Source organism: Eptatretus burgeri, chromosome 7 (genome assembly GCF_056783735.1).
Source record: "Eptatretus burgeri isolate ZD-2024b chromosome 7, Ebu_testis_v1, whole genome shotgun sequence".
Lineage (NCBI taxonomy): Eukaryota > Metazoa > Chordata > Myxini > Myxiniformes > Myxinidae > Eptatretus > Eptatretus burgeri.
Genome location: NC_140967.1, coordinates 91094790 through 91110742, shown reverse-complemented (window position 1 = coordinate 91110742; position 15953 = coordinate 91094790). Strand labels below are relative to the sequence as shown.

The 15953-nt window shown below is 47.1% G+C and overlaps 1 protein-coding gene across 1 annotated transcript in view; it reads right to left on the bottom strand.

The window, feature by feature from the left end:
- The window catches only part of LOC147023779 (sodium-dependent neutral amino acid transporter B(0)AT1-like), a 144923-nt gene that overhangs the window by 15557 nt on the left and 113413 nt on the right, over positions 1-15953 (bottom strand). The window contains exons 9-10 of the mRNA XM_085890357.1: positions 13290-13449; positions 12999-13161 (exon numbers count right to left, since the gene is read on the bottom strand). Coding sequence (XP_085746483.1) covers positions 12999-13161; positions 13290-13449 — 323 coding nt within the window. The remainder of the gene's footprint in view (positions 1-12998; positions 13162-13289; positions 13450-15953) is intronic.

Genomic DNA, 15953 nt, shown 5'->3' with positions numbered 1-15953 from the left:
GGCTCATTAAAAACGGTGCGCAAGAAACAACACAAGGCTCATAATGGGAGGTCATCGTTCACGCACACTGGGCCCAAACGATGACTTATCTCAGCTCAAAAACCATGATTGGTCCAAAGGAAATCCCGCAATAATGGAATCGGAACACAATCGGTTGCCCGCAATTGCTAGAAACCCGCGATAGTAGAGTGTTTACTGTATTCAGAGAGCAAGATAAGATCGCCACATCCACCTCCTCTGAGATTGAGGGGTCAGAGTTCAATGTTCTCGTCCTGCCTGCTTCTTCATCCCAAGCAAAGCCCATGGAAGGAATAATAATAATTTACGATCGAGCCTTCATGCCCGAGCAGATGTCCTGTCTGCAGTGTGCATAATTTTCAATAGGGTGGAACGCCACATGAGAGAGTCTCATAAAACAACAAAGGATGCCTTAACGACACCAACTTCAGGACACCAACAAAGGACACAAAAGTGTGAAACTATCAAACTTCTTGAATAAGTGAAAAGGGAAAATAGAAATTATTTTATGCCTACCAGGATGACTTTTCAGGAAAACTACTGGCAGCTGCCACACTGAAACACCACGAAAGCATTCTGATGTATTTCAGAGAACAACACAGTGTCGTCCTCGAAGTGATATCATCACAAACTTTGCTACAAAAGGAAGATTACAGATTCCTATTGAATAAACAGAAACCAAGAACTGCACCAAAGAAGTAAAAATAATCATATTGATTACAACAGATTATCCGCTTTATCTCTTTGCTGATGACTCCACCCTCTGCCGTACCATCTGTCATCTCTCAGATCGGCATGCAGCAGCTTCTTCGCTCTCTGTAGATCTGGGTAAAATCACAAACTGGTCCAACATGTGGAACATGTCTTTCAATCCGGACAAATCTCACACTCTCATCTTGTCTCTCCGAAAGGACCGTTTAGAACCCCCCCCCCCCCCATCCACTTTCTCAGCAATCCTCTGGAAGAAGTCCTTTCTTTCAAGCTTCTGAGTCTCACTATCTGCCATGATATTTCCTGGGAAAGCCACATTTCATACCTCGCTTCCAAAGCCAGTTGCCAACTGGGAATCCTCCATCGTGCAAAGTCCTTCCTCTGCCCACCTGAGCTCCTGACCACTTACAAAGCTTTCGTCCTCAGCCTGATGGAGTACTGCTCTCCCCTCTGGGCTGGTGCTCCTACCTCCCACCTTTCTCGGCTTCACGCTGTGGAAACCAAGCCATTTCAGATCATTGGCATCTCCCGCAATGAGGCTGAGTCTTTGGGCCTCTCACTCTCTCACCGCAGGCTGGTCGGTGGTCTTTCTGTCTCTACCGTCTCCTCTAAAGCCTCACCCCCCCCCCCCCCACTCTCTCTCTCTGCGATTTGTCCCCACCACATTTCGGCAGGGCGCTCTTGGTCCGCCAACAACCCCCTTCTGGTAAAACTACCAAAATCATGAATCACTGCTCACCTTCACTCTTTCATTCATCTTTTTTCCCACCTTTGGAATAAGCTCCCTCACTCTATTCAATCCCATTCTTCCCTCCAGGCCTTCACAATAGCTGTTCACCACCACCTATTATCATCCCCCATCCAAATCCTCAATCTTTTCTACCCCTGATAATAATCTACCCCAGCCCACCTCCTTCAAATTCCCTGCTTTCCTTCCTGAAAGTCCCTGTAATGTCCATCTTGTATTCCCCATGTTCCCCACCCCATCCCTCTCCCTTCCACAGATCTTCTAATGTCTCTGTTCCCCACTGTTTTGTCCTTCCCACTCCCGCCCCTCTTGTCTCATGCCCCCTTGCTGTGTGTTGTGTGTTCGCTCTCATACGAGCCTCGACAAGGTATCCAAAAACCCCCCCAAAAAACCAGTAATTTATGTCAAAAATTAAGGATGGGCATGATCTGATGGTATATTTATGTAATTTCCGTGCCAATTACGCTGCAGCCTACACTTCGTTTCACACTATGCTCATAGAGGAGGAACTAATCAAGAATCATGAAGTATTCTGGATGACCAAGCTCATCACTTTATTCTTGAAATGTGCTGAAAGAGAATGAGCTACCCTCATTCTTCAGGTAAATGCAGCTGTGCAGTGAATGGCACTTGGTATCACTTGCTGGTTGCCATCTGAAAATGGCTTGAAAAATCATGCACAGTGACATCCCAGTCATTGAGACTGAATCAATTCATCATTCAATAGCTTCAGCACCTACGGTTGATGAAACCTTGCATATCTACCAAGCAGCACTCATCATAAGGATCGCCTTGCAACGAACACCTGCTCTGGACTGCCCATGGCCACTAACTGCCACAGATCTTACGCTTGCATCTGCTGAAGATAGCATCCCCATTGAACTGGATAACCTCCTTGCCTGGAGTGTTGGACTGTCAGATGATCATATAATGACAAACTTTGTCGAGATAGAGGATGACACCTGTCACATTCACATCAATCTGCCACGACATTGTTTACTTGGCTTCGAAGAATCGTCCCCTGATATGATAAATGTTCCATCCCCCGATGGACGTGGATGGACAGTATCAAATGATGGACTGTCTATCGCATATATGATGATGGACGCAGCCGCAGAGAGTGTGTCCTCAAAGAGAATGTTAATTGTAACTGTGTAAAAACTAATTGTTTAGGAGGGCTGTGCTCATGTCATAGGTCTGGTTTCTCTTGCAACAATGTTTGTGGATGTAAGAATTGTAAAAAATATACCGCCTCCGACCAAGAACAGCACCTGTGGGGTGGTGGGGTGTTGATGCTGCGACGATGGGCTGATGATTTCGATGATTAAGCTAAAATGCTGATATTTTGTTGCATTCGTTTGTGTAACTGCATACTAAATACTGTTACGTTTGAGGGGGGGGGGGGGTATGCATTCAAAGGGTAATTAGGATGTTTAATTAGGTATGCCATGCTGTTCGAGTTTACCAGGATCTCGATGTAATAAGTAGCAATTCAGTGGTGATAAGTTGTCTAGTAAATGTTCATTTCTTCAAGGGGGAAATGATAAATGTCACGTAATTAGATAGGGACACGGGATAGGGTAAGTGTGTCTGCGTAAACCCCTTTTGGTATTCTCTGAAGACTGGCCGTGACGTCACAGGACAGTGCAGCGGATGGCTTCTCCCCGTGATCACGATTGGCGGAAGGCGATGGCGGTGGGCCAATAAACGGCTCGATTGGGAGTGACGAGGACGAAGGATAAAAAGGTTCTGTTCGGGGTCGAAAAGGAAGAGGAAGAAGATTACAACCAAAAGATCGTGTTTTTTTGGTGTGGTTCCGTGTGGCGGCAGAGAGCGTCCTTGTTGTTGTGCTGAGTCGATCGTGTTCTTCATCGTGTCCTGGAGCCTTGCCGAGCCTCGTGCCTCACCTTGGTTGGCTCTGGGGTTCTGCTGATTCGGAGTACGGGGTCGAACGGCGGGCGGACCTGCCTCCCTCTCCTGCTCGCAACTTGGCGCCAGAACTGGTTCCCTGGCGGCTGTGAGCGGACTTGGGCCAAGACCAGGAGGTCGACAGCACCACGGTTTCTCGTGCCCCCCCTGACGAGAGCAAGGCCAGCTCGTCCGACGCCGATCCAGGGACAGTTGCGTCCACACCACGGTCCAGCCTGACCATCAGAAATAGCTACGTTGTGTGTGTGTGTGTGTGTGTGTGTGTGTGTGTGTGTGTGTGTGTGTGTGTGTGTGTGTGTGTGTGTGTGTGTGTGTGTGTGTGTGTGTGTGTGTGTGTGTGTGTGTGTGTGTGTGTGCGCTTGGTGCCTTAGAGGGTTTGAGATCTGTATATTCATTGGAATTGTCTGTGTTTTTCCCCACGCCCGATCCCACACCATCCCGTCGAATCGCCCCGGATCCCTCTTCTTGCCGAGTCTTGTTATTTCTGGTCAATAATAAAAACGAATAAACATCATCAACTCAGTGAAAAGTGACTCGTGCCACCTTCCTCGTCCCGTTTGCGGTAGAGCGATTAGAACCGCCATGTTTGGGTTATAAATAAATAAACCGCCTCCATCGTTTTGGCTCATTCTACGTTGGCGGGACTGTTCAAGTCCCGTGGACGTCACATTGGTGTCAGGGTGTTGGATGTTCGAACCCCTCTAAATTATATTTGGTATCGGGAGAATATACCAAGATTAAAATCTCGCCACGAATTGGAATCTAAAATTACTACAGAAAAGCGCGCGAGCGCGGGAAAATTTTGGCCGGATTTTTCAAATTTAAATTAATTGGCGGCAAACGGGACTTCTGCACCATGGCGGATGTGCAGATGTTTGAGGAGGAAGGCCACGTGTCTGGCAGCGAGTCGGGGGAAGAGGGGAGAGACGGGGGTAGGGTTGGAACCTCCCCCATTCCGAGCGTGGACCGTGCTTCATCGCCCGTAACGGAGCCGGCAGCGCCGGAAACCGGCACGATGATGATCTGGAAAATGTTGGAACGTTTAATGAGTGCAATTACAGCACAGGGGGCAAAAATGACGGCACAAATGGAAAATCAATTCGTGACATAGAGGGCAGAAATGACGGCACAGAGGGCAGAAATGACGGCACAGGGGGCAGAAATGACAGATCAATTGGGGGTAATGGGGGTACAGTTGGGTGCACGGATTGATTTAATGAGGGATGAATTGGGGGAAAAGATGGAGAAAATGAAAACTGAGATGCAGGAGTGTGTGGATGTTAAATTGGGAGAAATACAAAGTAAATTCGAGGATAGATTGGAGGAAACAAAGGTAGAAATTACATTGGAGGGGGAAAATATACGGAAAAAATTGGTAGATAAAATTGATGCAACGAACATTCGGGTTGATAAAGTGGATGAAAGCCTGGAACGTCATCGTGCCTGTGTGGATGCTCGTATGCAGCTGCAAGTAGAAGAATGGGGAGAGCTGAGGAAGCAAGGGATGAATTTGGCGGAGGAGGTAAAAGGATTGGAGGCTCGTTTGGACGAACAAGATAAAATTATGAGCCAAGATGAAGTCTTGGATAAAGGCCTGGTAGAGCCGTCTTTTGTAAGTAGAGTGTCCGGGTTGGTTGAGGAGCAGCTACAAACTCGCGACGGAGCCTTGGAGGAGGTTGTGCGGGCCCAGAAGATCCTGCGGGAAGAGGTGAATCGGTCCATTCAACGTTTGGAACAGGACGCAAAATTGACCCATGAGACCCTCACCACAAAACATCTTTGGCCACAGTGGGCTCCGAAATTGGATACGCAGCCACAAGGGTGTTTGATCCCTGGGCTGGATTCGGACAAGGGAGAAACTGAGAAGCGGGCCACCGTAAAAGTGATCCCCCTGGTAAATTTCGACGGGTCAGGGAGCGTTGAAGCTTTTCTGATGCAATTTGAGTGCATTTCCCGACTAAACGGGTGGAATGAGTGGGAACGTACAGGGAATTTGGTGGCAACGTTGCGGGGACCAGCCGCAGATGTGTTAAACGTGATCGCGGAGGGGATGTTGACCAGCTCCCACATTTGCGAGGCGTTGAGCCGTCGGTTTGGGTTCGCGGCAAACTGTGATCTGGTGCGGGCTCAGTTCCAGCACCGCAGATTAAAGCCGGGTGAGACAGTGCAGGAGCTGGCACAGGACATTTACCAATAAGTCAGGATCGCGTATCGGGACCTTACAGTGGAGGCGTGGGACAGACTGGCACTAGAGAATTTTTTAGCTGCTCTTCCTGACCCTGAGGTCCGAGCGCTAGTGGAGCTACAGGATCCACCCACCGTGCACCGAGCGGCCGAGTGCACGGCCAGGATGGCCTCGTGGAGTCGGCCGGGTCGGGTGCCCGAGAGGCCATCGGTGACGATCCGACGGGCGGCGATCCAGGATCAGGGAGGGGGGCTGGGAGAAATTGGCATTACCCAAATGTTTCAGGAAATTTGCCAGAAACTGTCAAGTTTGATAAAGGGTAATCCGGTAGTTAGTTAGCCAAAGCGGCGGGGTCCAGCCCAGCCAATAGAGCAATTCGATTATGGCCGAGGGGGTCCGGAACCGGAAGAGACATTTCACCGATACTCACGGTGGGCCTTTTATGGGGAGTTGTTTCCGGTGCGGGCGAAGAGGACACATGCAACGATATTGCCGGTACCCGGCGATGGAGGGACCCTCCAATAGACTTTTAGACTCGGAGAGGGTGAATCCTCCTGCTGAACCGCCAGGTCTATCCGAGATGCCCTTTCGTAGGTCGGGTACAGAGATCACTGTCGGGGGTCGGGGAGACTAGATTGGGCTGAGCATATACGGCCATGCTCGGCTGCTGAGATTGTGGCGAAGTGCCCTCCTTTGGTGAAAAAAGTGAATTGTGGAAAAATTGGCATGGGTTTGTAAGTTCTGCTGGGTTTTAGAGTGACAATCGGGACAGTGGGTAATTGGAAACAAAGCGGGCACGAGTGGCTGTCCAATGGCTGGTGCGTGGATCGGGTGAGAAGTGCTGTGTGAGTTGTTTTAAGTGAAGAAGTGAAATGTATGGTGCACACATTGTTTTTTTTTATTGGGCATGGTGTGGTAACAGGGAAGGTCATGGTCGGTGAAGTGTTAGAAATGCAGGTGTCACATGTAAGGCCGATGGGGTGGGGGAGTCATGTGGGTTTTGTGGGTGGGGATGATGTGCTTGTCCACAGGGATTGCTGAAGCTCACGGTAAGCATGAATTGCGACCCCCTTCAAGGAGATTCACCTCCTGGTGGCTAATGGTGACAGTGTCTGGAGGCAACTGGGAGAGGGTCTGGTTGGGTGACCAATGCGGGTAGGACCTTGGCGACCCAGGAAGGCCAGAGGAGCCAGTGAGACCCCTTCCAGAGTGTTGTACGGGATTAGAGCTGATGGCTACCAGGGGGGAGGGAATCAAAGGGAGCGGGGCGGAGAAACGTCTGGGTTGGACTAAAGCTTACCTGTGGGCATGGTTGCACCTGAGATGCCCCCATCATCTTGTGGTAACCCACCCCACGGCCACGACGGGATTCAGCCTGCATGATTAAAATGAGGACCATGACCTAGAAATGTGATTATGACCATGGTGTGAGTGTTGTGAAGATGTATGGGTCCCACTCGATCCCGCACAACTTGACAGGTGCAGCAAGGGCATGATGTCCGCATAATTTTGGGGCAAGCAAATTTGAAAATTGGCTCCCCAGGTAACGCTGGGTCTATTAGCATCCACTGGGGGAGGCGGTCAAGTGTAAATATCCTGTGAATAGTGTCGTTAAGGCTTAGAGTAGGAATATAAAGTATAAGTGTTGTGTTTTTGTGGAACCTTTTGTTTCCCCTCCCCAGATCACTGGAAGAGTGCTGGGCAAGAGCGATGATCCGGAGGATGGAGTGCAACTTCGCTCAGTGCTCTCATGTGATAAAACAAAAAAAAAAATGAATGATTGTTTAGGTGAGGATAAGGCCATAAGGGGGTAGTACATTAAGCAGGATAGGTAAGTTAGCTGTGACTCGCTGCCCATTGCCCCTCCTACTTTATTTCGTTAGGTTAATTAGGTGTGAGTCAGTAAGTGTTAAGGCTGGTACGGTAGCGCCTGTGATATACCTTGCAGGAGCTGTGGTACCAGAGGAGGGGGCAGTGTTACGTTTGAGGGGGGGGTATGCATTCAAAGGGTAATTAGGATGTTTAATTAGGTATGCCATGCTGTTCGAGTTTACCAGGATCTCGATGTAATAAGTAGCAATTCAGTGGTGATAAGTTGTCTAGTAAATGTTCATTTCTTCAAGGGGGAAATGATAAATGTCACGTAATTAGATAGGGACACGGGATAGGGTAAGTGTGTCTGCGTAAACCCCTTTTGGTATTCTCTGAAGACTGGCCGTGACGTCACAGGACAGTGCAGCGGATGGCTCCGCCCCGTGATCACGATTGGCGGTGGGCCATAAACGGCTCGATTGGGAGTGACGAGGACGAAGGATAAAAAGGTTCTGTTCGGGGTCGAAAAGGAAGAGGAAGAAGATTACAACCAAAAGATCGTGTTTTTTTGGTGTGGTTCCGTGTGGCGGCAGAGAGCGTCCTTGTTGTTGTGCTGAGTCGATCGTGTTCTTCATCGTGTCCTGGAGCCTTGCCGAGCCTCGTGCCTCACCTTGGTTGGCTCTGGGGTTCTGCTGACTCGGAGTACGGGGTCGAACAGCGGGCGGACCTGCCTCCCTCTCCTGCTCGCAACTTGGCGCCAGAACTGGTTCCCTGGCGGCTGTGAGCGGACTTGGGCCAAGACCAGGAGGTCGACAGCGCCACGGTTTCTCCTGCCCCCCTGACGAGAGCAAGGCCAGCTCATCCGACACCGATCCAGGGACAGTTGCGTCCACACCACGGTCCAGCCTGACCACCAGAAATAGCTACGTTGTGTGTGTGTGTGTGTGTGTGTGTGTGTGTGTGTGTGTGTGTGTGTGTGTGTGTGTGTGTGTGTGTGTGTGTGTGTGTGTGTGTGTGTGTGTGTGCGTGCGCGTGCGCGTGCGCGTGCGCTTGGCGCCTTAGAGGGATTGAGATCTGTATATTCATTGGAATTGTCTGTGTTTTCCCGAGGCCGATCCCACACCATCCCGTCGAATCACCCCGGATCCCTCTTCTTGCCGAGTCTTGTTATTTCTGGTCAATAATAAAAACGAATAAACATCATCAACTCAGTGAAAAGTGACTCGTGCCACCTTCCTCGTCCCGTTTGCGGTAGAGCGATTAGAACCGCCATGTTTGGGTTATAAATAAATAAACCGCCTCCATCGTTTCGGCTCATTCTACGTTGGCGGGACTGTTCAAGTCCCGTGGACATCACAATACTATGAATTGATATAATATAATACGGTATCGGAAATTTTGGCCCAGTGTTAACTTCATATGAAATGATCGGTTTCATTAGGCATCGTAAAGTGTGATGAGGCTGATGGAAAATGAAATTTCTTTGCCAATAAAATATGATCATGAGTTGCCGTATTAATACTGGCTCAATGTCCGATAGCAGAAAAAGTCCTGTTATACGGGCATATTTTTCATCGGAGAACATGACACATAGTCTCGATGCCAAACAGCCATTTCAGGGCAAAGCGTGCTTTAGCGTCATTATGAGGTTTTTTGGTTGATTCATCATCTCTGAGCTATCCTGAATCAGAATCAGCCGGGTTCCAGACTCGCACCCTTGAGGAATTTTTTTTAGAGGCGAAAAACAAAATGGCCACCACCGACTTTGGATAAATTTTGGGCTATATCTTCACTTCTAATGCACTTACACACACAATTTTGGTGTCTACTACTATGTTTTTATGTGACAGACAAGGTAAACGTTGATGATTCTCTTAAGATTGGACGACAACAGATGGCGGAATTTGAATCTGGATGGCCAACAAGCTTCAACAAGACACTAACCAAGAAAGAGACCCTGATGACTTCGACCAAAAAGAGCATCAAGCTTGATGGAAGGCCAGTATATGATTCCGAATTGATCTACACCCGAGTCATATGTCTCCAACAATACAGGGATATTGATATCAAGGATGTCCTCTCTTACGAACTGTCCCCTGTCCCAGCCTCCTTGTTTGATGAGAGCGGTGTGATGCGGGCTCAGTCGAAAGCAATCCTGAAGACGAAACTCCAAGTTGAGCAATCAAGTCAAATCCAAGGTGTTCCGGATGCTGTCATCATCGATGGATGCGCCATGTTATGGACTGTACATTGGCCCACAAATGGTACAGTTGAGGATTATGTGATCAACTTCATGGGAACCATAAAATACCACCTGAAATGTTGTGACGTATACCTAATTTTCGACAGGTACATCAAAATCAGCACGAAACAAATGACGAGATCCAATCACGCAGGTCATGATTCAAGTCGAAAACATCAACTCAACTTACACACAACACTTCCAGCACAAAAAGTGGTCCTAAATGTAGTCTACAACAAAGTACAACTGATCGATTTGATCTGTCAGTATCTAATGACCCACATTGTGGACAACCAGACCAAACTGGTGATCACCGGAAAAGATCGTACACCAGTACAAGTACTGTATGGAACAATTCCACTCTCCATAGACAGAATCTGAAAACACACCATGAAGAAGCAGATGTCATCATCATCCATCACTTAGTTAGAATTGTGTCAGGTGTCAGAGGTGGCTCACACATCAAAGTGGTCTGCGACGATACAGATGTCTTTGTCCTGTTGATTCATTTCTATCTCGTGGAAAAGATGACTGTGTATGTCAGCATGGAGAGTCCGTGTGTTGGGAGGGTGAATGTAGACATTTGCCAAACAGCACTGAAACACAAAAGCATCCCTAAATGTCTGCCTGCTGTACATGCTCTGACCGGATGCGATACTGTCGTATTTGTTTGGCATTGGAAAGGCCACAGTGGTGAAGGTACTAATGGGCGGACATCATCCCACCTGACTTGGTCAGCTGGAACAGACGAGGAAAAGTTGATATCTGAGGCAACTACCTTCATTGCTGCCTGTTATGGTTCCAAAGTCGAAGGTGATATGTCCACACACCGGTATCAGTTGTGGAAGTCTAAGATGGCCAACTCCAAGATTACCTCTGCTCCGAAATTGAAGTCGTTGCCCCCATCGCATGATGCATTTGTTCAACATGTACAACGCGCTCATCATCAAGTTATTATATGGAAATTGGCCACTCAGTCAGACCCTCCGAACATGGATCCCATCAAGTATGGATGGCAAGAAGGTGAGGACAGTGCAACGTTGTGTCCAACCATACTTCCACCTGATGCGTCTGCTGCACCAGTCACCATTCTGCAGCTGATCAAGTGTGGATGCTCCACCAGCCGGCCATGTTCCACCAGGAGGTGTGGTTGTGTGGCAGCACAGATGTCATGTTCAATGTTTTGCAGTTGTAATGCTGTATCAGACTGTTGTGACGAACAGACAAGGGCAGTAGCTGCTAATCACGACAACGATGACGAAGATTGAACATAATGTAGAACATTGCATCCTTAACAAAGTTAATATTTGTTTGCCAAAAAATAAAAGGTAATTTCAAAATCATACACATGTACATACTTACTTTAAGGCATAACCCAAAGTCATAATAAACTCTCCACATGTATCCGGATATATTTGTGTAGAAATCGTATTCCAATATAATCATCAATTCATTGATCATTGCAAGTAAGTTACTTCAGCAGTCATTGACTATTATTGTTCGTAGTATTAATATTTGAGGGTTCATCAAATTCAATTTCTTACTCGAAGTGATCAGTGGAACTGAAAAATAGCCATTTTTCATATTAAAATCGTGGCCATCTTGAAAATATGACACAGTTCTTATATATACAACTTCAATTTTATCATTATCGGATTCCTTGACCATGAAAACATAGTGGTAGACACAAAAATTGTGTTTGTAAGTGCGTTAGAAGTGAAAATATAGCCCAAAACAGAATTTATCCACAATTCCTTTCCAGAATTGTTCCAGTTCATCTTTTTTCAGAAGGGGATGACACGTTCTGCTTCCGTTTCCCTCGTTCACGGAAGAATCTTTTCGGGTTGTTTTCAAACATCTGGCCTCGTTTTCTCCTGCTGTCAGCCTCGTAGTGGCTTATTTTTTAAAAATTTTTTAACCTTGCTCTCATTTCTATTCTCAGTTCCTTTTCAACAACCATTACCTCGAGGTCTTCATCTTCAATTTTATGTTTGTTTTTTCTTTTTTGGATTCTCCACCTCTTATCTTCCTCCATCCAAAACCACAATCTTTTCTACCCCCACTAATCCACCTCAAACCCAGCTCCTTCTAATTCCCTGCTTTCCTTCCTGAAAGATGGCATCCATCTTGTATACCATGTGCTCCCCACCCCATCCCTCTCCCTTCCACAGATCTCATGTCTTTGTTCCCCACTGTTTTGTCCTTCCCTCTCCCACCCCTCTTGTCTCCTACCTCCCTTGTTGTGCGTTGTGTGTTAACTCTCATACGAGCCTCGACAATGTATACAAAAAAAGAAGAAAACAGCAGTGGATTCGTCGAGAAAGACAGGGAGGGAGAAACGAGGAATCCTTGTCATGCTGCCATCATGTGTGTTCGTTTGTTGGGGTAGGAGGAGGTGGGATGAGGGAGGACAAGGGATTGGTGGGATGAGGCAGGATAAGGGATCGGTGGGGTGTGGCAGAAAAAGGGTTGGGTGGGAGGAGAGAAGAGGCAAGGGAAGTCGTGGGATGAGGGAAGGGGGTAGAGTCTGGTAGGAGGGGGTAGAGTTCGGAGGTAGGGGAAGGGGTGGGGTGGAAGTCCAGAGAGAGGAGGGATGTGGTGGGAGGAGGTGGGATTCCAGAGGGGTGGGCTTTGAAGAGGAAGGGGTGTGATTAGGGAGGGGAATAAGTGGGAGGAGGGACCCGGCAATGCCTGGTACTTTTGCTAGTCAGATAGATATATATATATATATATATATATATATATATATATATATATATATATATATATATATATATATATATATATATATATATATCATTTCTGAAAAGGAGAAAATTGAATCATAAGGAGTGCTGTTTTGCAGGTCTAACAGTCAGCCGACATGTAATAATAAATTAAAAGTACCAAGCATGTGTTGTTTTTGTTTGTTTGTTGGCGTTTCATGTATATGTGTCTGTGGACTGCAGACTGTAGAGGATAGATAGTCAACCTGCCCCTCTGTTTTTAAAGCCAACTTTTATGAAATGATCGGATGTTGGTTGGATCTTATAACATCCACAGATTTATGTAGATGGGACAGCTGGTTTACATCTGTTCCAAACGTTGCTGTGGGGTGCAGCACTTGGGCTATCTACACAATTGATCCGGCAAGTACAGGACTTCATCTATATAGACCTTTACACCAAAACCAGCTCTGATTTGAGCCCTGGAAGATAACGTTAACTTATACCAGGTGTTCCATGGTGGTTATGCTTCTCATTTATATTGACAAATCCCACAAGGCAATGTTTGAATGGAAAATATCACAGATTTTTTTTTCCACCACATCTGAAATGGGAAGTTGACTTGACATATTGGTGTGCACAACTTACATCATTCGGGTCCCAGGTATTGTAGACAACAGTGGTTTGGACCTGGTCCACAAGGTAGTATATGAAGATGGCAAGCATAATGGCAGGGCTGATGAACCTCCAGGTGAGCTGCCAGAATATGTTGGGTTTGTGACCTATCATCCACTCGATATCCTGGGCGAACCTGCAGTAAAACAAATTTTAAAAGACAGATATGGAAAGTTTCATCCTTCCTTATCCTACTTCCTTCCAGGATGTGAAGCTTTCATTGTTTGGCACCCTCAACTAATCTGACATTGTAATCAGTCGTACCTTTTGTATCCGTAGATGTAATTCACTGTAATCATCTCACAAAATGCAATGATTAGGAGTGGGATGGAACCCGCAAATGAATCAAAAACTTGAAGCCAGTAGTTCCCAGTATTCGTGACAAAAATGATGGCGATTAGGAAAGAGACGAGGCAGATGATCCCTGCACAGGGACAGGTCAAAAACCACTTGGTAAGTATGTATATTTATCCCTGCTATATACGAGCCAGAGCATGGTTTCCGAATCAATCAGTTAAATATATATTTGTCAATGCCATGTATTCAATCCTTATGGTAATCTGCTGCACTACCAGGTGGGTAGGGGATGAGAAGGTCTCCGCATCTGCCTCGGTGATTTTTCATGATTCGGCATTTCTAAACACACGACCGCGGCAAGTTTGCCTGACCGAAGTGGCCGAGCGAGCCGTCAGGTGATTCCCTTTTCACAAACGCTTTAGTATGAACCCAAAACCTGCCTATCTATCTGGTTAATTTGCCAACTTACTTCACTCGATGGAACCTCGTGGCCGGTGATCACATGCAAGTTCTCATTAACAAGGGATTTATACACGGAATAGGGAAGGGAAAAATAATAAAACATGGCTGCCAGCGGCGATTATAGAGTGTAACAAATGAGTGATAAAATCAATACCCAGCATGCCTTCGGGACCTCGATGGCTTAAATAATGAATGCCTTCGTACATTCATTCAGGGGTGACGAGACAGAGAGAAGAGAAAACCTGCTGTCCGTGTGATGCTTGCGCACACAGGGTGAGAACTGGCTCCATGCATGTGTCCCTCATTCCCATTGTTTGTTGCATCCCGTGCCTCAAACTATGAGCACAGCACGAACCCCGCAGGGGCAAGAACAGAGAAGAAGAGCACCCCGAAGCAGGTGACAGACGAGGCAACCAGGGACTCTTTGAAGCAGGCGACAAGCAGTTTACCATCGCAGTGTCCCGGCTTTTATTATGTCTTGCAGGGTGGCTCGGGACCCCACAGTGCATGCCCATTGGCTGATGCAGCAATGAGGTGACTATCCGTAGCTCCCACGGGAATTTTCTGTATCACGCATGGTCCATGGTCCTTGAGCGTGCCGGAATTCCTTATTTGGGCACGTTCCCAGCATGTTCTGACCTGCAGTTTTGCCATGGTGCGACCTCTGGATTGCTGCAACTGTTCGAGTGGACAGATTGACATTGTGACTTATACATAGAGAGATTGACATCGGGATTGATTAATTATTGCAGGTGTATAGTGGGAGGGGTTTGGGGGGGGGGAGACAAGGCTTAGACATGAACATAGAGGCAGGGAAGATAAGAACTTTCTAAACATTTTGATAAACACCATCTCTTTAATTACAGCAATTACATTGCACATATGCCAACATGCACTACGAAATAACTATTCTAATTTTTGCTCCATTTACCCCTGAGGCCAGATCCATAACAATATTACAACAAACATTCGGCCGAGCCTTGCAGGATTTGAACCTGGTGATGCCAGAGTTAACTCTCAGCAAAATTGCCTGAACATGGAGGCTTGAATTTTAAACTGGAGCATGCCAAATGGCGGCTCGGGGATGACCGGGCAGGATGTACATAAAAAACAACGATAATAGAAAAAAAATGAAGACGAAGCTATCTTGATCGAAAACTTAATCCCACTTATTAACTATGAAGATTTTGGTCTTGTCTGCCTTCCCCTTTGTCCTTATCAACATAGACACACTGGAGAGGTCGTCGGAAACCTAGAAGGAAAATGGTAAGACGATTGGGATTGATAAAAATATATAAATGGGGAACTTCAGGCTTGGTCGAGTCAAGCAAGGCTCCTTTGCTTAGATTCGGTGGCATGAGCAGGCAACTATTTCCACACAAACATCGTGCTGTGAGGTGGGTCGATGGCCTGTCCGAGCGAGATTGTTGCTGGTGTCCCGAGGATCACAGAACTGGTTCCTCCTTTCACTGGGATGGTCCAAAGAACCCCTGGCGATGCCTGATGGGGAGTCTTGCTGAGAGAAACTGCACATGCGCCTCACCCGATGGAGGTCCCTGCTGAACTCTCTCTTTCTCACTTAAAAACCGGTTCAAAGCTGTCCCGCACGTGATGTCATCAGGCATGCCGATTCGTCGTCTGGCTCGAATACACCGTTGATTGGCCCGATTGAATCAAACGTGTTCCATTCGTTTTGAGAGCTGTTGGTCATGAGGCCGGTGAGGAAAAAGGGGGAAATCATCCTGTCTCATATGGGCAGCCCTCTGGCCCCCTGCTGCACGGATCTAAATTACAGATGATGTTTCTCTGTATACTTTTATATGCGATTTACTATCATGTGTACATCAAAAGTTTATAAGTTCAAAGTTGAAGAAGGACTTCATTGTCACCCTGCATGTACTCATGTGCACACACACACACACACACACACACACACACACACACACACACACACACACACACACACACACACACACACACACACACACACACACACACACACACACACACACACACACACACACACACACACACACACACACACACACACACACACACACACACACACACACACACACACACACACACACACACACACTACACTGTCGGACCCCACTATTTGCAGTTTCGCGATTCGCGGTTTATAAAATGTGACCTGGTTCAACATTC